The following is a 23274-nucleotide window of genomic DNA, read 5'->3' on the forward strand; positions in this document are numbered from 1 at the left end:
ACAATAGACAGTCCATTTAAAGCAATATTGGCAGTCCCACCTAATAGAGTAACGTTTGTGTATTAATTGGCAAAATTTATTCAAGAAATAAATATAAAATTAATCATGCACACACATTCTTGACTAACAATCTACTAGATATATGATGAAGGAAATGGGCACAAAATTTATCTAGTAATACTAATACAGAGCAAGTTGGCAACTGGTCCACGTTGAATGGACAATCGGACATGAATTATTAATGTATCTCTCAATATTCAATTGAACAATTATATTAGCAAATTAGAATAAATTAATCTGGATTTTTGAATTCAATACTTCATTATATTCTTATTATCTACTCCATTTTTGTGGAGTACTATGAATAAAGCCAATTATTTTCTGTACTTTTTATATACACTCAACAAAAATGATACTAGTATTGAATTTGTATATTTATTCGTTATATAACCCATGGTGTAAATTATTGATTTATTAACTAAAAAGAAAACATTTAAACTCCTACTAGTGGTAGTTTTTAACTAAGTCAAGATAATAGTATATAACTGTTCACGTCAATTGTCTTCGAAGTGAGTAACCGACCAAATCCAAAGATTTGCGAATCAATTATAATTGAACAATAAAATCTGATTGATGGTGGTGTAATCAATTGAATGATTAGCTTAATACACGAGTAAATAGACTAAAACTTTAATTATTTCTACAGCAGTCAAGTATGTATTGGCCATATTATAAAATTGGATAATGTAAATAACAAATGACAGTGGTATTCATTGATTGGATAACAATAAAGATAAGATTTAATTGCTGACTGCTTTCCTATAATATAAAGTCATTGGCTGGCCATCATGTACACTGTAAATAATAATATTATTATAATTAATTAAAAAATTTAAAAAGTAATCCTACATAAATTATGGTTATAAAAATGTGCCACTTTCATTTTCTCCCCAGCGCCAAAAATCATCATTTCACAAATCATTTAAAACTGCATAGAAAGAAATTTTTTCTCAAATTCTTGATTCTTGAAGGTGTGCATGTTTCTTACTATCATTTTCAATTATTTTTGTAATTTTCAATAAACACTTAGTAATAAAACTAGTACTAATGGAAGATCTTTTTCCATTTTCATCATCTTTTTTTCAATGCATTTAATTTGATAACAAACTCACTATCACATAGATTTGGGAAGTGATTTTTGGGGGGTTTTTTCAGGTGATCAACATGGGGAGGCTTACGGCGGCGGCAGCGGTGGCGCTGTGGCTGTGGACGGCGGCGGTGGCGGCGGAGTACGTGAAGTACAAGGACCCGCAGCAGCCGGTGGAGGTGAGAGTGAGAGATTTGATGAGTAGAATGACTCTTGCCGAAAAGATTGGACAGATGACTCAGATTGAACGTGAGGTTTCATCTGCAGATGTTATCAACAAATATTTAATTGGTAAGTGCAAAAAGATCAAATTTTGATTAGTGGGATTTCATGTTTTTGGTTCTTTGCTGATGAAAAAAGCCCAATTCTTGATGAACCCTAATCTCAGAAATTTGAAATTTTGATCAATTCTTGGGATGATTGATGAAAAAGATGTTAAGCAAAAGGCCTCGGTTTACATAGTTTCTTGATTGTGTTTGTAATGAAATTGAAAGCTGAAGTGGGAAGTTTGGTTTGTGCAAAATAGGGAGTATTGTGAGTGGGGGAGGGAGTGTTCCCCGGCCACAGGCTACTGCAGAGGACTGGATCGATATGGTGAACGCGTTCCAGAAGGGGGCTCTGTCAACTCGTCTAGGGATTCCGCTGATCTATGGGATTGATGCCATACATGGCAACAACAATGCATATAAGGCCACAATCTTCCCCCACAATGTTGGCCTTGGAGTCACCAGGCAAGTCCGCTTCTCGCGATATGGTTAATCGACTAGTTCTTGGATTGCGCTGATGTGATTTTCGTGTAATGCTGGATTAGGGATCCGGAGCTGGTCAAGAGGATAGGCGCTGCAACGGCTCTAGAAGCCAGAGCAACGGGGATTCCTTACACCTTCGCGCCTTGTATAGCTGTGAGTGAAGTTTGATGAGAATATTTTACATATTTTCTTGCTAGGTTTGTGACACCTCTTTGCAGGTGTGCAGGGACCCCAGATGGGGCCGTTGCTACGAAAGCTACAGCGAAGATCACGAGATTGTGCAGATGATGACCGAGATCATCCCTGGTCTGCAAGGGGAAGTTCCACCAAATTACCCAAACAACTTCCCATTTGTCCTTCCTAGGTAGGGATCTGATTTATTGTAACAACGTTGTTGTTTGTTAGCCTTCGATTTGTCTGATTCGTGCTTGTTGTGGCGGAAGGGGGAAAGTTGCGGGATGTTCAAAGCATTTCGTGGGAGACGGTGGCACTGCCTATGGAATCAATGAGAATGACACAGTGATAGAGTGGAATGAGCTGCAAGACATCCATATGCCTGCTTATCTCGACTCGATCAGGAAGGGTGTCGCAACTATAATGATCTCTTACTCGAGCTTGAATGGAATCCGGATGCACGCCAACTATGATCTCATCACCGGATACCTTAAAAACACACTCAAATTTGAAGTAAACGCACTGCTTATTTTGCTTCCACTTGCACTTGATGGGAATTAGGCCTAATGGATTTTTCTCCCTGTTTGAAACAGGGCTTTGTGATCTCGGATATGCGTGGCATTGATCGTCTTACGGATCCGCCTCATTCGAACTACACGTACTCTGTTCAAGTCAGCATTCTAGCCGGACTCGACATGGTAAGCACTACTAAGCAAGCATGTTAGAACAAAGCTCATAATCATGTATTGTCTGTGAAGAAACATCTGATTTTTTTCGTAGATTATGGTTCCGGACGCCTACAAGGAGTTCATCGACGATCTAACGTTCTTGGTGAACGCGAACGTTATCCCAATGAGCAGAATCAACGACGCGGTTAGGAGGATTCTTAGGGTCAAGTTCATCATGGGATTATTTGAGAATCCATTAGCTGATCTCAGTTTTGCTCACTATCTTGGGAGCCAGGTTTGAATGATCGCGTCTCGTCTTTGAATGACCGCGTCTCGTCTTCTTCGTCTTTGTTTTTACAGCTACAATCAATTCTTGAAACAGGAGCACAGGGAATTGGCTAGGGAAGCTGTGAGGAAATCGCTCGTTCTGTTGAAGAACGGGAAAGATGGAGACGGGCAGCTCGTTCCGCTTCCAACGAGGTCGGAGCGGATACTCGTGGCCGGAAGCCACGCCGATGATATAGGCAACCAATGTGGTGGATGGACCATTGATTGGGAAGGACACTCTGGAAATATTACCGTCGGTGAGTTTATGTCAAGCCTTATTTCTTTTGACCGTTCTGGTCAATTAGGTGTGCACGTGGCGTTGACCTAGGGATTTGACTACTTTTGTAGGGACCACGATTTTGACAGCGGTGCGGAACTCCGTCGATCCCGATACGAAAGTAGTCTACAACGAGAATCCCGAGGCGGAGTACGTAAGGGCCAACAACTTCTCCTACGCAATCGTAGTCGTCGGCGAGCCGCCCTACGTGGAGTCCTCAGGCGATAGCACGACTCTAACCCTAGACGAGTCCGCCTACGCCACGATCACAAACGTGTGCGGGGCCGTCAGGTGCGTCGTGGTGCTCGTGACTGGGCGCCCCGTCGTGATCGAGCCGTACATCGGCGAGATCGACGCGTTGGTGGCGGCCTGGCTCCCCGGGACGGAGGGCCAGGGCGTCGCCGACGTCCTGTTTGGCGAGTACGGTTTTACGGGGAGGCTCGCGCGCACGTGGTTTAGGACCGTCGATCAGCTCCCGATGAACGTCGGAGATGCAATCTATGATCCACTCTTTCCATTTGGGTACGGCCTCATGACTAGTCCTAGGGTTGTGAGGGCATCACAATAGGATCATATTGAATTGATCATACAAAACTCATTCTTTGATGGTTGATGTGGTTTTTCTTACACGTGAACTAAGTGTCACCATCAATTTGATTCTCGTATGTAATTCGTGGATTGTACGAGATTAGGAATTTATTGTGATGGAATAGCAATAATAGTTTCTTTATTGTTACTTGGCGTGGTGCCAATTTTCTTGTTTTGATTTAAAGAATGTTTGGATTGATTTTTATGTGAATATTAATCTTGTTTTGTTGAATTATTACTATTCCAACAATCATATAGTAGGATTACTATATAATAAAGTCAATGGGATTTATGGGAACGATTCCAATTTTTATCTCTCTATCTCTAATAATAATAATAATAATAATAATAATAATAATATAATGATAATGCCAAAGCCCGACTTCTATATTTTCGATTATTCGCAGGTGAGAGATGTATAAATACTAAGTACTATGTAGTATGGACTAATGTAACTTATACAAAATGAAAAGGAATTAAAAAGTATAAGTTGATAGTACTTAATAAATGCAAATTTAATGTTTTCATGATGGTAAAGATCTATGACTACCTACACAAGATATTTTTATATTATTATTTTTAGATTTATTTTGTAAAATAAAATTAATATTATTAAAATATTATTGAAAAATAAAATAATTATTAAGTACTTCTAGTTTATAGTATATTTATTTAAAAAAACTGTGTGAACTATTGATTCATGAATCTCTCATCTATTAGAGAAATTAAGATGACTAGGGAGTACAAGATAAGAGGATCAAATCATTATTAAATTTGATAATGTTAGTTAAAATAAATTTTTTTTAAAAGATAAATACAATCATTAAATGGCAAAATTAATTTAAATTTGATAATGTTGGTTGAACTGATTCTATTAAGAAGCTAAATATAATCATTAGAATGGCAAAATTATTTTATTAATCGCCATAGTAAAAGACACGTGTCGATCTCGTGGGTCCCAGCAGCCAACATTGAAATGCGGGAAATGCATCAGACAATGTCAGCACACATTCTATTGAATCTTACTATGTTTCTGGAAAATAGATTCAATCATTTAACTAAATATTCTAAAATAGATCCACTGTTAGCTCTGTTCTTGTAAGTGCAGCTCTTTGTAAAGTGTAGTTGTCAGCATTCGAACAATTTCAGTTATTGCACTCAATGTGTTTGTTTATATGCCAATATGAATTTTGATCCCTTCTTTGTTATGTTATGTATATATAGATGCTGAGGATGAACAAAATGAGGGTGTTTTTGGTGTTTCTTTGTTTGTGGGCTGCTGTTGCAGAAGCAGAGACTCTCAAATACAAAGACCCCAAACAGCCTCTGAATGCAAGAATCAAAGACTTGATGAGAAGAATGACTCTTGAAGAGAAGATTGGACAAATGACACAAATTGAAAGCAAAGTTGCCTCCCCTGATGTGATGAAGAACTATTTCATAGGTGAAAGATCTCTTCTTTTTCGCGCCATTTGATTCGTTTATTGCGAAATTGAAAAAGATTCGGCTTTTTTGAGCAGGGAGTGTGTTGAGTGGCCCAGGGAGTGTTCCTGTGGCCAAGGCCTCTGCTGCAGATTGGGTGAATATGGTGAATGGTTTTCAAAAGGGGGCTGTTTCGACCCGGCTTGGGATACCGATGATTCATGGGATCGATGCTGTTCATGGCCACAGCAATGTGTATAAAGCCACCATTTTCCCACACAATGTTGGCCTTGGTGTCACCAGGTATAGTCTTTAGTAGTATGTGTTTTTGGTTAAAAGTCTTGAATTTTGGAGTTTTATTGAATTTAATTTTTCAGTTTTGGAAAAAGCTAGTGTGCTTTGCCTTATTTCATCTGAAAATCATGATAATTTTGATCAAGATTGTGATTTATGTTAGGACTGTGATTGAGCTGTAAACTGTGTTGATATACAAAGATGTTGAGTCGATTTTTGGTTTCAGCCTCGTATGCTTCGATAATTCGAGATTTAGTTACTATTGAGTATTGACATCACTAAAATAGGGGTCCACAACTTATAAAGAGGATTGGAGACCTTCGCACCTTGCATAGCTGTAAGCCGAGTTTTTGGCCCCCTCTCCTTGCCCGGTCATCCGTTTCTTGTTTCTTGATGTGTGATCGTTTGTGCCTTAATAGGTCTGCCGGGATCCAAGATGGGGGCGTTGCTTCGAGAGCTACAGCGAGGATCACAAGATTGTTCAGGCCATGACCGAGATCATCCCCGGTTTACAAGGCGATCTCCCAGCTAACTCCAGGAAGGGCATTCCATTTGTTGCTGGAAAGTATGTTACTTTTTCTGATCCTTGAGTAAACTTGCATTCGGCTTTAAAACTCGGGTTGTGCATCTTTCCGAAGGACGAAAATTGCGGCTTGTGCAAAGCATTTCGTGGGAGATGGTGGCACGATGAGGGGAATAGACGAGAACAACACTGTCGTCGACCCGAAGGGGCTGTTTGGCATCCACATGCCGGCCTACTATGATTCCATCAGAAAAGGCGTTGCCACGGTGATGATCTCTTACTCGAGCTGGAATGGCATCAAGATGCATACGAACAAGTTTCTCATCACCGGCTTCCTCAAAGGTCGCCTTAAATTTCGGGTAAATATCAACACTTGATCAACTCTCAAGATTCATCAATGGTGTTTGATTGATTGATTGATTGTTGATTGCAGGGCTTTGTTATATCGGATTGGGAGGGCATCGATAGGATCACGAGTCCACCCCACGCAAACTACACTTAATTCTGTTCAAGCCGGTGTTCTTGCTGGAATCGACATGGTTAGTTTAACATCACCAAACAAGGAAACGAAGATACAAACACGGCCTACCTAACTTACACATCTCTTGATCTTTTGCAGGTTATGGTACCTAAGAATTACACAGAGTTCATCGACACTCTAACTTCGCTCGTGAAGAGCAACGTGATTCCCATGAGCAGAATCGATGATGCTGTCCGTAGAATACTAAGGGTGAAGTTCGTAATGGGCCTATTTGAGGATCCCCTAGCTGATCTCTCCCTAGCCAGGTTTGTCTTTCGTTGTCGTTTCTCTTCATCTTGCCCGTCTTTTGTTGCATTTAGTGAAGCGTATTATTTTCGTTACAGGAACATAGGGAGCTGGCAAGGGAAGCTGTGAGAAAATCACTTGTCCTGCTGAAGAATAGCAAGGACCCGAAAAAGCCACTGCTTCCCCTTCCGAAGAAAGCACGAAAAATACTAGTAGCCGGAACTCATGCTGATAACTTGGGATTCCAATGTGGAGGATGGACTATCGAGTGGCAGGGCTTCCGTGGCAACAACGTTACATCCGGTATGTTGTTAGAACGACGTCGTTTGGGATGTATGTTTAGGGCAATAATCACAAATAGAGTTGCCAGGTTTTAACCGAACCGCCGGTTACGATTTTCGAACCATAAGTTCAACTATGTAATGATCTTTGCAGGAACCACAATCCTAGCCGCCATCAAGAAGGCAGTAGACCCTTCCACACAGGTGGTGTTCTCCGAGAACCCTGGCTCGAGCTTCGTGAAGGGCGGGGAGTTCTCCCACGCCATCGTCGTAGTGGGAGAGCTCCCCTACGTGGACAAGACAGGAGACAGCACGAACCTGACCATCACGGACCCCTGCCCGAGCACCATCAGGAGCGTGTGCGGATCGACGAAGTGCGTGGTGGTGGTGGTGTCCGGGCGCCCCGTCGTGATGGAGCCGGATAGACGCGCTGGTGGCGGCGTGGCTGCCCGGGACAGAAGGGGAAGGGGTGGCTGATGTGCTGTTTGGGGATTATGGATTCAGTGGTAAGCTTGCAAGGAGTTGGTTTAAATCTGTGGATCAGCTGCCTATGAATGTTGGAGATGAGCATTATGATCCTCTTTTTGCATTTGGATTTGGGCTCACAACTCAACCTAGGCATGCTTGAGAGATCAAAATGGCTCAGCCTGGAAATTATGTACTACTAATATGTATTGGGGCTATTTATTTTTGACACCATGCTATAAATCCAATAATTTAAAATAACAAAGGCTTCAAAAATAAAAATAATCTCTGCAAGTAAAAAGGATAAATAAGTACTTACTACATAATTGTAATAGGTAGTGTTAAAAAAATAACCAAATTCTAATGTATAACCAAACTAAATCAAATCAAATTGAAAATCATGCTTAAATTTATTATATTATTTTAGGTTATACGAGCTCATATATACTTTTGCGTGAACTGAAAAATGACCGTCTTAAAACTAAATCAAATTGAAAATAAAAAATAATGCGTGAATTTATTATAAATCCATAAAATTGGCCATTTTAATGTATCTTTTAAAAATTTTATTGGTATAAATTGTTAAAATCGTACACCATTTTTAAGAGGCAGTTTAGTAAAAATAATATACTCCTAACAGAATCGAATTTAAAGAAAATTGATATGAGCATTATAATTCTACAATTTGTCAACATTATCTTTGTTCTTTTAGCAATCCCGACTTTTAGATTAGAATATCATTAAAAATTGTTAAAAATAGTGGGGATAAAAAGGCAATATTCACCATTTTTTTGGTTGAATAAATTTGGTGGTTTAAGAAACATTAATTTTTTTAAAAAATGTTACACCTTAAAAATCACAAAATAACAGACAGTTTCCGGAATTAGCTAACGCCGCCGCAAATTAAAAGCCGAAGCCGCCTCTTTTCTCTACGATTCGAAGAAGCAATGCACAGTCTAGTGGCGCAGAGACTCCAACGCCTCTCTCTTTCGCCATCATCAACAAGGTACTTGTGTTCAATCCCTAACCCCCAAAACGACGACGTTGAGAAAATCTTTCGCATAATCACCGCATCCCCAGACCCAAAATCTCTGAAACACTCCCTCAAAAATTCCCAAATCCCCCTTTCCAATGACCTAATCGACCGAGTTCTCAAAAGGGTCCGCTTCTCCCACTCCAATCCGCTCTCCGCCTTGGAGCTCTACAAATTGACTTCGAGAATCAATGGATTTCTCCACACCGCTTATTCCTTTGATACCATGCTTTATATTCTCGGCAGAGCTCGGAAATTCGAGGAAATTTGGGAACTTTTGCTCGAAACCAAGCGAAAAAATCAATCTTTGATAACCCCAAGAACTGTGCAGGTTGTTTTAGCTAGGATTGCTAAGGTTTGCTCGGTTAGGCAGACGGTTGAGTCGTTTAAGAAGTTTAGGAAGCTTGTCTTGAAATTTGATGTGAGTTGTTACAATGCATTGCTTAGGACTTTGTCTCAGGAGAAGAGCATGAGTGATGCTAGGAATGTTTATCATTCATTGAAGCATGAATTTAGGCCTAATTTGTATACCTTTAACATCTTGTTGGCTGGTTGGAGATCTTGCGATGAGGCGGAGGCGTTCTTTGCTGAGATGAGGGATATGGGAGTGGAGCCGGATTTGGTGTCGTATAACTGCCTCGTGGATGTGTTTTGTAAAGGGAGGGAGATGGGGAAGGCGTATGAGTTGATTGGGAGGATGAGGGATGAGGGGATTGATTTGGATGTGATCACGTACACGTCTTTGATCGGGGGGCTGGGGTTAGTTGGGCAGCCGGATAAGGCGAGGGAGGTGTTGAAGGAGATGAGAGAGTATGGCTGCTACCCTGACGTTGCAGCTTACAATGCTGTGATCAGGAACTTCTGCATAGCGAAGAGGTTAGGGGACGCGTATGGTTTGATGGAGGAGATGGCGGGGGAGGGCTTGAGCCCCAATGCCACGACTTTTAATGTGGTGTTGAGGTCGTTGTATTGGGCGAATGACTTGAGAGGCTCGTGGGGGTTGTATCTGAGGATGAAGGGGATGGGGTGCTTGCCTAGCACGCAGTCGTGTATGTTCTTGATGAGGTTGATGAGGAGGCAGGAGAATGTGGGGCTAGCACTTGAGCTGTGGGGTGACATGGTTGAGAGGGGGTTCGGGTCCTACATTTTGGTGTCGGACATGTTGTTTGATTTGCTCTGTGACGCGGGGAAACTGGAGGAGGCGGAGAGGTGCTTCTTGCAGATGTTGGAGAAGGGGCAGAAGCCTAGCCAGGTTTCGTTTAGAAAGATCAAGGTGCTCATGGAGTTGGCTAGAAGGGATGATGCTCTGGCTAGTCTTTCGGAGAAGATGTCCGCGTTTGGACCTGTGATACAGAAGCGGAGGAGTGATGTGGACGAGCTAGATAGGCCCGTCTCTGGCACTATGATCTGAAAGGACGCGTTGTGGTTCAATTGTACAAGGTTCGACTAATGGCTTGCTTCTTCTGAAAGATGTTTTAAGAACAGATCATCTCTATGTATGTAATCCCATCACCCGTGAATTTGTTGAGCTTTGTGGGCGTGTTATTCAAAAGGGAGATCGTTTTGGATTTGGAGTGAGCAAAATCAGCGGACAACATAAAGTTGTCCATAATAACCCTGAATCCGAGTTTCATGTATACACTCTTGAAGCAGGATCTTTGTGGAGAGTCGTTAAAGGCGCTCCCCCTTTTATGATTACTGCAACTCCTCCATTTGTGGTGCACTTTTTAGTGGCAATCTTCATTGGTTAGTTAAAAGTGGGACCGAGATTCCTTATATTTGTTGCTTTGATCTTGAAACAGAAAGGTTTAGCAAATTTCCCGCATCCTCATATGGAAGGCACATATACAAACGAGTTGAGGTCGTTTAGTTATGTTGCAAGTGGGGGTTGGTTGTATGGTTTGGTGGATTGCCTATATAATGTGGTTGTTGAAGGAATATGAATAGGTCAGAAAAATGTTGGACCATAGTACAACTCGTCATGGAAAAGCCTTATTATGGACAATACGGCATGGTGGAAAAGCCATATTATGGAAAATATGCCATGCATGCTCGTCTTTTTTTATTATGCTTACGGAGAGAGTGGTTGTAAACCTATCAAAATTTACAGAAATGGTGGCATATTGATGTCCTTCGAACTGAGATAGGGTCTGATGGGTCCTCTCTTCATGCTCTATCGCCCTCCATGTAGAGGTATCTGAATTGCAAAGTGTGTGGAGGATGGAGATACTCATCTCTTTATCATCGTCACTGGGAGCAGTCCTTATGATCTCGTAGAGGCTGGGAATTCCAGCCTGTGTTGAGTTTATTAAACTCAATTACTTCACAATTAAGGAATTTTAAGTTTATTAAAGTATTAGAAGCTTGGTGAACATTATGGAGAAATTAAGAAAATATGAGATTATGATGAGGTGGCCGGAGGATTCTAGAAGATTAAAAGTTGTCATGCAACTTGTAATTATTAGAATTATCTAGCTCCATGCATTAACCGACATAGAGAGATATTAGCAATATTATATTTAGAAAGAAGATAGCTAAAATTCTCTAGATGTGGTAATATCGGTTAAGAACCGGCTTAGACTTTCTATATATATTGGCACTAGGCCATTTTGTAGAATGTGTACACAAGAGAAATATAAGAAAGAGAAATATAAGAAAGTGCGTGTGAAAATAGTGAGAAAAGAGTCGTAGCTTATAGTTAGAAAGAAAGAGAGAGTTTTGTAGTGCGGTAGCACTTTTGTATGAGTGTATTTTGTCGTTCCTTTTTAATGAGAAGTTTTTAATCCCACTTATCCTTCCATACTTCATCTTTGTGGAGTGCTTCTATATTTTGTGTGTCAAATATTCCAATAGCCTGATCCATAATCTGATCTATTGCCTTTCTGTTGTTTGAGAAAATCGACAGAACAACCAGTGCTGGATTCACATGCACTGGCTCCTTGATCTTTTTGATAACCACTGAAATAGCACCTTCCATTATAGCCCGCTCAATATTGATAGGAACGACACACAAGTTCAAAATTGCAGAGGCGGCTTCCTCCACTGCCAAATCAATTCCTCCTTCGTCCAAGAGTGAGATGAGGGGTCTCAATGCGCCATGTTCCCCGAACAAGGTTCTTTGTGTCGCAAAGTGGACATTTTGTTAAGGGCAGCAGCCGCATTGCCCCTAGCCTCCATTGTGCCAACGCTCAAACCATCAACAACCAGTTGGATCACATCTGGCACATTTTGAACGTTCCATTTGTTTCGGTTGTGGTTTGAGATGCTGACTATCAAGGTAACTATATTATCAAAGAGTATTGCTTCCTCCTTGATATCAATTGACTAGAGGGTTGACACCAGATGTAAGACGGCCTCCCCCGATTCAGCTAATAGCACCTTGACAGCAGGCACTTGTCCTATCAATACAGACAACTGTTTAACAGCATCACTCTGAATAAGTGAATGGGACAGAGACAACTTCTTCTTCAATTCCGAGAACAAACGCAAGTCTCCAATAGACAATGACTCATTTTCCTTATTCGAATTATATGCTTCGGGATCTATGACATTATCTGAGCATGAAGTCAAGATTCTTTGTACCAATTTGTTTGGTATCAATGTCTCCCCCACTGAACACTCCTAGAATCAATCAAGTTTTGTATACTGGCGCGTTCATAGGTCTGTTTACATTGAAACTTCAATAAATGGAAGCATACCCCTATCTTTCAAGAAGGCAATTCCGAAATTAACCATAAACCATACAAATATTGAACAATTCCCCTAATTTTAAAAAGAACCCAGGCAATTCCCCAACCCTAGACTTTATCTTAAAATGCACAATTCTACTACAATAATTCTAATCCTATGCAAAACAAGGCTCAAAATCATGAGAATTATACCAAAGACTAAAGAACTCAAATAATATCACAGGATCAATAATAAACCCTACGAACACTGAACAATTTGCCGTAATTATAAAAAGATAAAGAACGCACCACGCCGGTAGTTGCTATCACCACCGGATCGGTCATGATTTTCTTCGAAACCGGGCATCTATATTCTTGCGGGACCAAGATCGATGTAGATTTCTGGCGCTGCAGCTCCATTTCAATGGAGTTTTCCATGTTGGACAGCAATTTCTCCGTCTCCCCCACATTCTCCAACAGCAATATCTTCGTCCGGTTCACCTTCTCCGAAACTGCCGCAATTTCTCTCTGCAACTCGTTAGAATACGCTAAAAATGCTTTTCAACAATGCCAAATAAATAAGCTAAAAAAATAATGTGAGTTTAGTTTTTGTTTATAGACATAGACTATATTTACGATTTCCAATTGTGAGAGTACAAAGTAGTAGTAGTGTGTAAACTGCAGGTCAGCTTCTGAAAAGGCCTGTGTGCTTCTGAAATTAGTATACTACATACTTATATATATACATACACGTACGAATAATTTATGGTTAAACCTGGATAAAAAGCGTGTATAGAACATTGAGTAAATTAATAAAGCATTTTTAAATGGAGTATATGAAATGGAAATAAACCGGCAGTTAATGTTAGAATACGTGTTGCAATCAAATTGTGCAAATTTTGTGATTTCGAAAGTTTGAAATAGTGATGAGATTTGAATTCAAATGTAGGAAATGGAGCCAAAATCACTATTCAATCCTCTATAAATACCAGTTCTCACATCTTTCTCCAAGGGAGAGAGAATTTCTTACCTTCTTATTAATCCAATCCAATCAATAAATAATGAGAAGTTGGATGTATGTTTTATTGTTTTATGTTTTCTGTATTTGTTTATTTGGAAATTAAGATTTATGTTGTCAGAATTACTGACTCCAAGTAGTACTACTGGCAGGGTCAGTCACATATTGAGCATTCGAGACTGCATTTGAACTGAAGATAATAAGAATATGGAATTCTTTTTTATAAATTTACCTGATGCAGCATTCAGTAGAAGGGGAAGGAAAAGGAGAGAGATCCGGACAGAATGATTGAGTCGCAGACGTGACGACAGACAAATGCCGGAGATAAGGAGGAGGGGCCGGATTTGCATGCCGATGGAACAGGGAGACCCCTCCTTAGTTAAGATAGCTCTTTAAACTCACATTTCTACTTATATCATACACATTTCTCAAAATAGCTCTTTAAACTCTTCTTTCATAATTTTCATTCATGCAAATAACTTTTGGTTCCATCACATATAACTAAGGTAAGAAATGGTCTCCATGAAAGTCGAAGGAACAAAGCAGCAGGGTACAACCCCACATAAGCACAAAAAAAATGAAAAAGGAACAAAAAAATGGAAGCAACACAGCATTTTTCCCAATGTACAAAGTTTCCAAGTTTTCATCTCCTCAAAAAGTAAATGACTTCTTCCCACAGACACATCCTTTCATCTGCAGCGTAGCTCCGAGCCGAGCAATCGTCATTTCTTCGTATAGATCACGTAAGGATCTTGAGCAATAGCTAAAACATCAGGTCGCTCAGCTTGATTGTATGTTAGGCAACAGCGAATAAAATCCTGCAGCAGCAACAAACGTGATGTTTCAAGTCACCGAGAATCAAGAACACGTTTAGATTCTCTCATATGTGTGTTTCTTGTGCAATTTCATTAGAGCAATAGTATATAAGAAGAGCAAAAAGGAAGAGATTCGACGCGTGCAACATTGAGCTCAGACATGCAAGATTTACCTTTGCCTCATTAGATACAGATGGTCTTGAAGGGAACTCAACTTTACGGGCTTTGATAATTGTATCTTCACGAAGAATTCTCTCTTGACTTTGGTCGTGCCCAAAAGGCCGTCTGCCAAACAGCATTTGGTACAATAAGATGCCCAGAGACCAAACATCAACCTGTACGATAAACCCATTTGCATGATTGGTTTTATACGAAGGTTACAAGTAGAAAACGTTGTCTCAAATTTCTGACCTTCGAGGATATGAGAGGTATCCTGTTTAGCTCAAAACATTCAGGAGGCAGATACCTGGAATTATCAGTGTGAGATATTTTTTTCAGAAAAGGAAATTGTGCAAAAGAGAAAAATAAATACTATGTAGAAACTACAGATAGAGAGTGAAGTAATCAAGATATTCGGCTACATCAATTGACTATGGCACCTGAAGCTGAAATGAAAAAGCTGAAATTGTATGCGTTTAATTCAGACTCACCAATATGTACCAGCGCCCTGGGATGTAAGTTCCATGCCTTGGGATCCAACATTGTCCTCTACAATCTTGCTAAGACCGAAATCTGTGACTTTTGCAACGCCAAATTCATCAAATAGAACATTTCCAGGTTTCAAATCGTAATGAATAATCTTCTGTGATCTTTTATTCAGGTAAACAAGGCCCTGAAAGATCTGGACTACAATAATTCTAGCTTCTCTTTCAGGGAGTACAGGTGTTGCTTTAAGAACAGCATCGAGATCCTTGCCTGGAAAGGAGAGGGAAAACTAAAAGTTACCATCACTTTTAAGGTAAGTAGCTTGTACTTATATAAAGTGCCAATCATAATAAAGGTATTGAATGACTAATGCATAATATGCATATCCTTAGGCTAATAATGTCCCTTCTACAATCACCCCGTCTCCAGGAAAAGATGTTCAATTGATGTCTGATGATATAGCTGGAATATAATTGGTCATACCACTGCAATACTCCAAGACAGTGCAGAATGTGTTGTGATCAATCTCAAAGATGTCCCAAAGCCGAACTATGTGACGGTGGACCAAAGTTTTGTGAATATTATATTCCCTGATTGCATGCCGTATATAGCTTTGCTTCTTCTCTTCACTCCACTGAGCATTCAAACCATGTAGCTTACAGGCAACATATCTATGTTCCACCAAGTCAAAAGCCTGGAACATAATTTACCGAACAGTATAAGATTGTTATCTTTTTAAAGAGCGAAATATAAGTTCATAGTGTCACATTGTGAATTTGTATGTACTGAGAGTTTGGAAGTTCGACAAGATATCAAGCATACAAAGATTGCCCTGACCTTATAAACTTCACTAAATCCTCCTTTGCCCAAAAGGTTTAACAGAGCATAACGGTGATTCAATAACTGAAAATTGTTGAAACGAGAGCCATCCTCATCCCTTATACGTTTCATTTCACGTATTAATCTTCCCTTTTCCAATTCATGACGGTCTCTTTCACGCAATACAGCTTCCTCCTCCTAAAGACAGTGTGGGTGCAAATTATGAAATTATTAAGAAAACAAAGGGAAGAACTAGAAAAGGAAACATGCTTTTACCCGTTTGATGCTTGCTAGGCGAGACTTAAAAATTTCATCCTGCATGAGAACATCTTCTTCCTGATTCACGCCATCTGCATCAGCTACCTCCCCCTTGTCTGGACGAGACAACATAAAACAGTTTTTATTATGCTAGGGAAAAGAATCAAAGAAAACTTTTGAGACAAAAAGACGAAAAACAAAATAAGAAAGCTGTTGTGCCGTATATATATACTCATATATGCTGCATAGGCATAGGTTAATAGTAGATTAATTACAAATAGTACTTGTTCACTTCCGGTGCTATAACATCCTTCTAGCACTAAACGAACAAATGCAAAATTTGCTCCATGAAGGCATAAGTACAGTTAGGATGTTTATAGAGGATAAAACAGGCAAAAAGAATGTTTGAAGTTCCTTCCCTAAGACCAACAACACATTGTGGAAGCAGGGTGCTTCTCAGTTCTCACCTTCGAAATACTACAATTGAGCAGACCAGACCACTAACAAGATTTTTTCTAACTGCCATCAAAATAGGAAAAAGTAGATCCTTCTTCCAACCTAAATTCAATATCATTACCATCTTTACCATATCAACTTTTGTTGTCTTTTGAAATCCTTTAGCAGAGCATATCTATAAAGATCACCTCAGAATCTTGCCAAATACTGAAAGTATACTGAGATAATCATAAGTAGAGCAGCACAAGATTTGATGAATATATTTACCGGATGGTCGTTTCTTCAGAGATTTTCTCTGTCTTTCAATTCCCTCCTTCATTTCCAAGAAACTCCTCTGCAGTAAAAGCCCAATTAAACAAAGCAAAAATATTTACAGGATGGGTGAGAAAACTATTTTAGGTAAGTGGAGCCAAAAATTCACTGGAAACACCGTAGGATGAATCAAACACTCCCTAAGAGGTGATGCCACATTTGAGGACTTGCAAATTAAACCATAAGAACTTTTGGACGTGATGAGCTCAGATGACATCCAAGAATCATGCAGCATATGACGGGAAGTGACATTTTATATTTTCAAGCTAGTATACACAACTAAGAAACAGTTACTATTCAACAAATTAGTTAAAGCATGGAAGAGCATACAAGTTGGGCATTGATATCTTTCATGGCTTGTCCATCCTCCCACGCTTCAGATATGATCGTCCCAGCTCTATTAAGTTCATTGAAAAGGAAAAGAGTGGAAATAAATATTTAGATGATACAGATTACCAGTTACAGATGATAAACAAAAAGAAGAAACTCTAAGGGCACACAGCAGCATAGGAATTTATTATCCAGATTGTTAAATAATACTGGGGTGATTCATATGTTTTTGTTAAAAAACAAATCAGAAAATAGTAGTAATTCTTTTTTTGGCAATATTAAGTACAAATAAGAAAATCAAAATTAATCAAGAGCTTTTCCTGAATCTAGATAGATTTCTGTAAATCTCCATAATTCATTTCAGGCATTAAAACCCAGATCTATTTCCAAATACCTGACCACTCCAATGTTGCCAAGTCTGAGGGAATCCTGGCGTACTCTCATCCTTGCCTCTTGTCTTTCAGCTTTTGATACAGACACCAATAAATCAGACATTACTTTCATTCTCTGCATAGAAAAAAACAAGAGAGATAAATGCCCAAAACATTGATCCAACATCTTTGAGGAGCTAAATCCACATGTCAGGCAAATCAGAATCACAATCAGGCCTTACACGTTAATATGTTATTCAGTGAAATTCAATCTCTGACTTTACCCAATTTAAACATAAACGGAGACTGCCTTAGAGTTAAACAAGACAGAATATACAATATTATGAGAATCACAAGCCAAATCTGTGCAGGTTAGAGAAGGCATACCTTTGGTTTCATCTGTTGTTCATAATCTCTGATATCCTTAAGCCCCTGTTCGAGTAAGGAAAAAACATGGATGTAAAGAACATAAGATGGGATTCTACTTTCAAGGACAAAACTTCACTTAACTAATATAACAATCATAATTTCGACTCAAGTACAAATAAAAAAGAGAAACCGCCAACAACCTTTTCAAGTCGTTCACATTTATTCCGGGAATCAGAAACCTCTTGACGTGATTTTTTCAGTTCTTCCTCCATTGCTGAAACCTTTGCGCGTAGTGAAGTTCCTTCATCCTGGAATTTTGAAACCAATGCTAAAAATAAATATCTAAGGAAGTTATGTTAGTGATACCAAGAACTCTTAGGTTCAAATAATGACATTGGTTTTACAATTTTGACAGCATAAAGTTCTAAACACAATTTAAAACCTCTCTTGAGGAGTCATGCCCGAGCTGTTCTTTAACGAGACCATCCTGCACACCAAAAACCAACAAAGATATTAACTTAATTAGATAATAACAGTAATGAAATCATATTACTGTCATGTGATGACAGAAGCAACTAACATAATAGACACACCTTACAAGGGGAGTTCTCGACCTGTCCATTTGCTGGAGAAATACTCTGATTTCTTGCCTGATCACTAACACGAGAACCCCGCCCCCTACCAGAAGAAGTATTAGCCCGACCACGGCTTTGTTTTCTTTTACTTACATCACCACCTAGCTTGTTGTTGTCAACTGGCTCTGTGTTCTTGTGCCGAGCATCAGCTGCTGCCGGTTGTGTACTTCCAGAAAAATTACTGTCCTAAAAGAGACAAACAAACAATAAAAATAGTGCTATTATTAGGAAGTTTCAAACAACATATAAATCAGGGAACAAAAAAGGGAATATGGAGTTAGGAATATAAGGAACGAAATACTTAAGCAAATCATGTTGCATCAACTAGAACAATAAATTGTACGTCACCTCAGTTTGTTCAACAGAAATAGGGCTACATACTTCATCAACCTTCCGCCGCTTTTGAGTATTTGCTTGTATGAGATAGGCTCCTCCGCTCTGCCACATGATACGCACAGGTCAAACTGAGAAAGAAAAGATTAAATGCATACATGACAAAATCAAGATGTAGATAGTAGAGGTAGCAAACCACAGGGCAACGATTCTAGGGTAAACCAAAAAGCAAAAAAACAAGAGAAAATTCTAAAACTAATAAGAATCTGCAATGATTTTAAGAAAAAGCACATTCGTCAAACGGGATTAGTAGTCGCATCTAACCAGCTTTCATTTCGGCCCAATTTAAAACCCCTGATGAGTCGAGCATGTCAAAACAAGAATGTTAGGTTAAGTTTTCACAAAAGGGTAAAAATTCCTTAGCTGTCAATCCTATATTTATTGCGCTTAGAGGAGGAAATTCGAGATAAATGCCGGCTTCTTGATCAATTCTAAACGTTGTTCAAGGAAGATGTAACAACATTTGGTTAGTTATTCCACTAGCTAGAGTAGAATGTGAAGAAAGATGAAGCGATGTAAATTATACACCGTGCGCGTGTATTATAAGCTTCCCTAGTAGTATTGTGACTTGAATTATACTTTTGGTTTGCAGTGCGGCCCAGTAGGTAGTGTGGTGTATAGTATGTCAAGATATGGATACTTCATGTTATTGCAACTCATGTTTCTCCTTGGAATGGTTTTTAACTTTCTATATGCATATATCAATTGGTAATCTATGGATAAATGTGTTTTGCAAAAGAACAAGTTCCTAATCAATTAACTTTTGGTGTTTTTGGAGTAAATAACACACAAAGGTTCCTAATCAATTAACGTTTGGTGTTTTTGGAGTAAATACCACACAAAGGTTCAGAAAGCGCTTCGCAGATATGACATGTGTTTGCTATTATTTCAGTATATGCTTTGAAGTAGCTAACAGATATAGGCATGTATATGCCATATCCATTGCACTTTTGGGTTGAGCAGTTACAAATGATTAGCATTATAGAATCGTTGTCCCCATGGTAGTTAATGGTTTGGAACATTGAAACAACTAGCTTCTAAGTGCCAGTTTATCTACAATTTACTTTGCCTTTGCGGACTATATGTATGCTATGAAAATGTCTATGGATGTGTAATTTGTATTAAGTCATTAATCAATCCAAATATTTGGATTATACAGCTATAGAAGAAGCACTTCAAGCACATACAGCAAAATCATATCCTCAGTAGTCAGCAGCACACCATATTTCCTGATCTAGCCATTAACGATACAAAAAACAATAAACATCAAATCAGCATCCCCACATTGAGCATCAATAGTCACACATTCTTAACATAAACACAAAAAAAAAAAACATGCGAAATTAAGATTTTCTCTGCACCACAGAATGTATCTAGTTGAAGAATTCATATAAGTAAAATCCAAATACTCACATCATCATCAGAATCATCGCTATCAACTAAAGACTCCCGCAAACCATCCGCAGCACCTCCAAACTTGGCAGGCACAGTCCACGAATTCAGCTGCGTCTGGACATGTTGTGGCTGTGAGGCAGCTGCAGATGAAGCCTTGCCCACCAATCTCGCTTCAAGCTTCGCGATCTTAGAGGACTGACCAGATTGGTTCGAGGAATTGGATAAATGCAAGATCAATTCGTCCGACATTGCTCGTCTATTGAAAAATTCAAGTAAATTCTCAATCAATTGTAGTCAATTGAAGTGATATTAACCTCACTGAAGCTGCTAAGTGAAAGAAAGCAGCCAAATTTGGGAAAATAAAATTACAAAAAAAACAGTAAACAAATGAGATGATGAATTTTGGATGCTTGGGTGGATCATCCGGTTTCTCCAGAGATGCTTTGAAGATTAATTCATGATACATTAACTCTTACATCAAATTAGGCCTCTCTGTGTATGCTCATGAAAGGGTGAGTCCGGGAGAACGGCGGCGAAGATACAGATGAAGAGATTCCATAAAAGGAGAGGATTAGGGTTTCCGAATTTGCTGAAAATCTGCAGAGTTGAGCTGGAAGATTGAGTGAATTCGTAGAAACCAAAAAGAGGGAAAAAATGGTGGGCGAAAGGCAATTGAAACGGGAGATTTTTGAAATTTGTGAAATGGTAATTTTGTGTGACAAATAAAATGATGAAAGAAAGAGATATGGTAGCATTAACTTGTGTTAGGCTTTGATATGATGAATCATAATCGGTGCAATAGCATGGAATTCCGACCGGCGTGCCGGAAGTCTGCGCGGGACGTCTGCCATTGTGCAAAGGAGGCACGGATACGGACATCCGCTGCGGACACCGGAGTTCCGCGGCGTTCCGCGGATATCCGTCGCGACGTCCGTGCGGACGTCCGACATTGCGTTGACTCCCACGAACGTCCGCGCGGACGTCCCGATTATTGCATTAATTTCTTTTTTAATAATTCTATAAATACATATCGTTAAACTTCATTTCATTCACACTACTTGTATTAACGAATATCTTTCTCTCTAAAATACTTTTCTTTCGAATAACAATGGAGCACCACGATAGCGATTCCCCCTCCACAAGCGAGTCACAGGCGCCTTATTTTTCGTAAATTATTTAATTTGTGAATTTTTATTATGGGAAGTCTGTCGGGATGCCATTGGGAATGTCCGCAACTGTGCAGTGGAATGTCCGTATGACGTGACATCCACATTGGGATGTCCGTATAACGTGGCAGGAGGTGTTTTTGGGATGTCCGCAGGAATGTCTGCCGGGACATCCGCACTACTGCTAATGCTCTAAAAGAGATTTTACAATAGCTTAATTTGCTAGAAAAAAAAATAGTATGAAATTTAGTTAAATTTTAATCCGGTCCACAATGGTCAAAGAGTGTTGGAGACATTAAGATTCGTTTATAATTATCTCACAATATAATTTTATGGCGGAATTGTATCAACTATAATGATCGAGAAATCATAATAGCCAATTAATTCTTGTCTATTCATCAAAGAAACAATATAATATCGGGTTCAAAATATCAACAATGAAATATGTGTAAACGGTCAATATTTTATACTTATTGTGAATGAATCTGAATTTAATTATTTTTACAGCTGATTTAAAAATTTGTTGGAGAAAACGGAATTTGAGTAAATGTCGTCAACTTGACTTCTATAAATGATTAAATATTTAACTAGTACTAATATATTTCTTGAATTGAAATTTGTTAGAGGTTTGAATCTCTTTTCATTAAATTCTTCTTCACCACACAATTGCGCTTTTTTCTTTCTCATTAATATAGATATTTGAGGATAATTTATCATTGATTTTATTTGACTAAAATATGAATGTTACGGTTAGTTTCATTAATTCTCTTTTTCCTCATTTACTTTCTTTTCCTTGTTTATTTATTTGTTTTGTTGGATCTGAGCAAGCATGATACACGTCAAGAAATCATAATAGGAAGAAATTAATGTAGTGTGACATAATTCATGTGGCATCTTGTATTTTAAAGACAGAAAATATATGTCGAATCATATTAATGCCCTGATTATGTTAACAGATTTAATACTAACATTCTAGACTTACAAGCACCTTGTATGTCATAAATTTATTTGAATAAATCGATTGAGTTCTTTTTTTTCTGCTTTTTTTTGTGTGTGCTGGGAACTTGATTGAGTTATATACTTATTTAGTATTTCTCCGATCACAAAATACTCCCTTACAAAATCATTATAAGGCTACCTTTCACCGGACACGAGTTTTAAGACATCTAATAGAAAGTGAATGAAAAATTGTTAGCTGAAGGTGAGTCCTACTTTTATGTATTAGTTTATAATGAAATAAGAATTGGATAAAATTAGTGGAATGTGAGGTCTATTACCAAAAAATAGTAAAGGTAAATGGGACTTGTACCGGTAGATCGTGGACGGATGAAAATGGCAAAATGAAACATTTTTTAGTGAACAAGGGAGTGATGTCTTATTATGTTATTTTGAGATATCCATAATTTAAATTTCATTTTATTTTTTAAAGTATGAAATTTGGATACATAATCTATTAATTTTTTTCACTTACCTTATTTCACGTTTCTTAAATTCTGAGTGAAGTAGAATTTTAAATTGTACTAGTGCTAAAATGAAAGGCCCAATGGATCCGGGTCGAATTTCTGAAAGGCCTTACGGCCCAACATGGGAACATCAAGGAAATGGGATGGATAGGTGATTTAATAGGACTTGGCTGGCCCATCAAAAATTATGCTAAGGCCGTACGTTTCCAAAACCAATTCAATTATATTTTGATTTCCATCTAATTAGTCAACTCTGGAGCCATCGTCATCGATTAATTAGGCTTGCACGTTTCATGTAAAAACCATCATTACTATTAACGAATGGAATTTTATTTAAAAGCGTAATTAATAAAATTAGCACGGCGTTAATACTTAATATCTCTCCTTCCTTCGTTTTCGGCAAACTGCATTCATATTTCTAACCTCTCCTCTTCACTCTCCCTCCCT

General features: G+C 38.7%; 4 protein-coding genes and 1 pseudogene across 5 annotated transcripts; 3 read left to right on the forward strand and 2 right to left on the reverse strand.

The window, feature by feature from the left end:
* The first annotated feature begins 928 nt into the window (after window positions 1-928).
* On the forward strand, window positions 929-4162 carry LOC121745358 (beta-glucosidase BoGH3B-like). The gene is made up of 10 exons (XM_042139231.1): window positions 929-1031; window positions 1216-1438; window positions 1674-1878; window positions 1959-2049; window positions 2115-2260; window positions 2340-2583; window positions 2664-2768; window positions 2851-3033; window positions 3121-3322; window positions 3414-4162. Exons 2-10 carry the CDS (start codon window positions 1225-1227, stop codon window positions 3908-3910), a joined length of 1887 nt encoding a protein of 628 aa, XP_041995165.1. The 5' UTR covers window positions 929-1031; window positions 1216-1224; the 3' UTR covers window positions 3911-4162.
* A 787-nt stretch (window positions 4163-4949) lies between these two features.
* LOC121744610 lies at window positions 4950-7910 on the forward strand (annotated as a pseudogene).
* Window positions 7911-8554: 644 nt separating this feature from the next.
* LOC121743676 (putative pentatricopeptide repeat-containing protein At1g02420) lies at window positions 8555-11502 on the forward strand. The gene has a single exon (XM_042137005.1). The coding sequence runs from the start codon at window positions 8629-8631 to the stop codon at window positions 10123-10125; it is 1497 nt and encodes a 498-aa protein (XP_041992939.1). The 5' UTR covers window positions 8555-8628; the 3' UTR covers window positions 10126-11502.
* Window positions 11503-12038: 536 nt separating this feature from the next.
* Window positions 12039-13644, reverse strand: LOC121744611 (U-box domain-containing protein 9-like). The gene is made up of 3 exons (XM_042138208.1): window positions 13633-13644; window positions 12692-12910; window positions 12039-12335 (listed from the first exon to the last, which is right to left on the reverse strand). The coding sequence occupies exons 1-3, from the start codon at window positions 13642-13644 to the stop codon at window positions 12039-12041; spliced, it is 528 nt and encodes a 175-aa protein (XP_041994142.1).
* A 190-nt stretch (window positions 13645-13834) lies between these two features.
* Window positions 13835-20933, reverse strand: LOC121743196 (serine/threonine-protein kinase TOUSLED-like). Of its 2 annotated transcripts, none has more exons than XM_042136429.1 (17): window positions 20675-20933; window positions 20217-20454; window positions 18792-18848; window positions 18369-18596; window positions 18218-18262; window positions 17976-18083; window positions 17794-17838; window positions 17430-17542; window positions 17036-17102; window positions 16661-16727; window positions 15956-16053; window positions 15698-15877; window positions 15344-15554; window positions 14866-15130; window positions 14627-14681; window positions 14389-14550; window positions 13835-14218 (listed from the first exon to the last, which is right to left on the reverse strand). In XM_042136429.1, the coding sequence occupies exons 2-17, from the start codon at window positions 20445-20447 to the stop codon at window positions 14123-14125; spliced, it is 2028 nt and encodes a 675-aa protein (XP_041992363.1). In that variant the 5' UTR covers window positions 20448-20454; window positions 20675-20933; the 3' UTR covers window positions 13835-14122. The 2 variants fall into 2 exon arrangements, with proteins under 2 accessions (XP_041992363.1, XP_041992362.1); XM_042136428.1 differs by having other exon boundaries at window positions 18759-18848.
* Window positions 20934-23274: the final 2341 nt, after the last annotated feature.

The sequence above is a fragment of the Salvia splendens genome, chromosome 8 (assembly GCF_004379255.2).
Source record: "Salvia splendens isolate huo1 chromosome 8, SspV2, whole genome shotgun sequence".
NCBI lineage: Eukaryota > Viridiplantae > Streptophyta > Magnoliopsida > Lamiales > Lamiaceae > Salvia > Salvia splendens.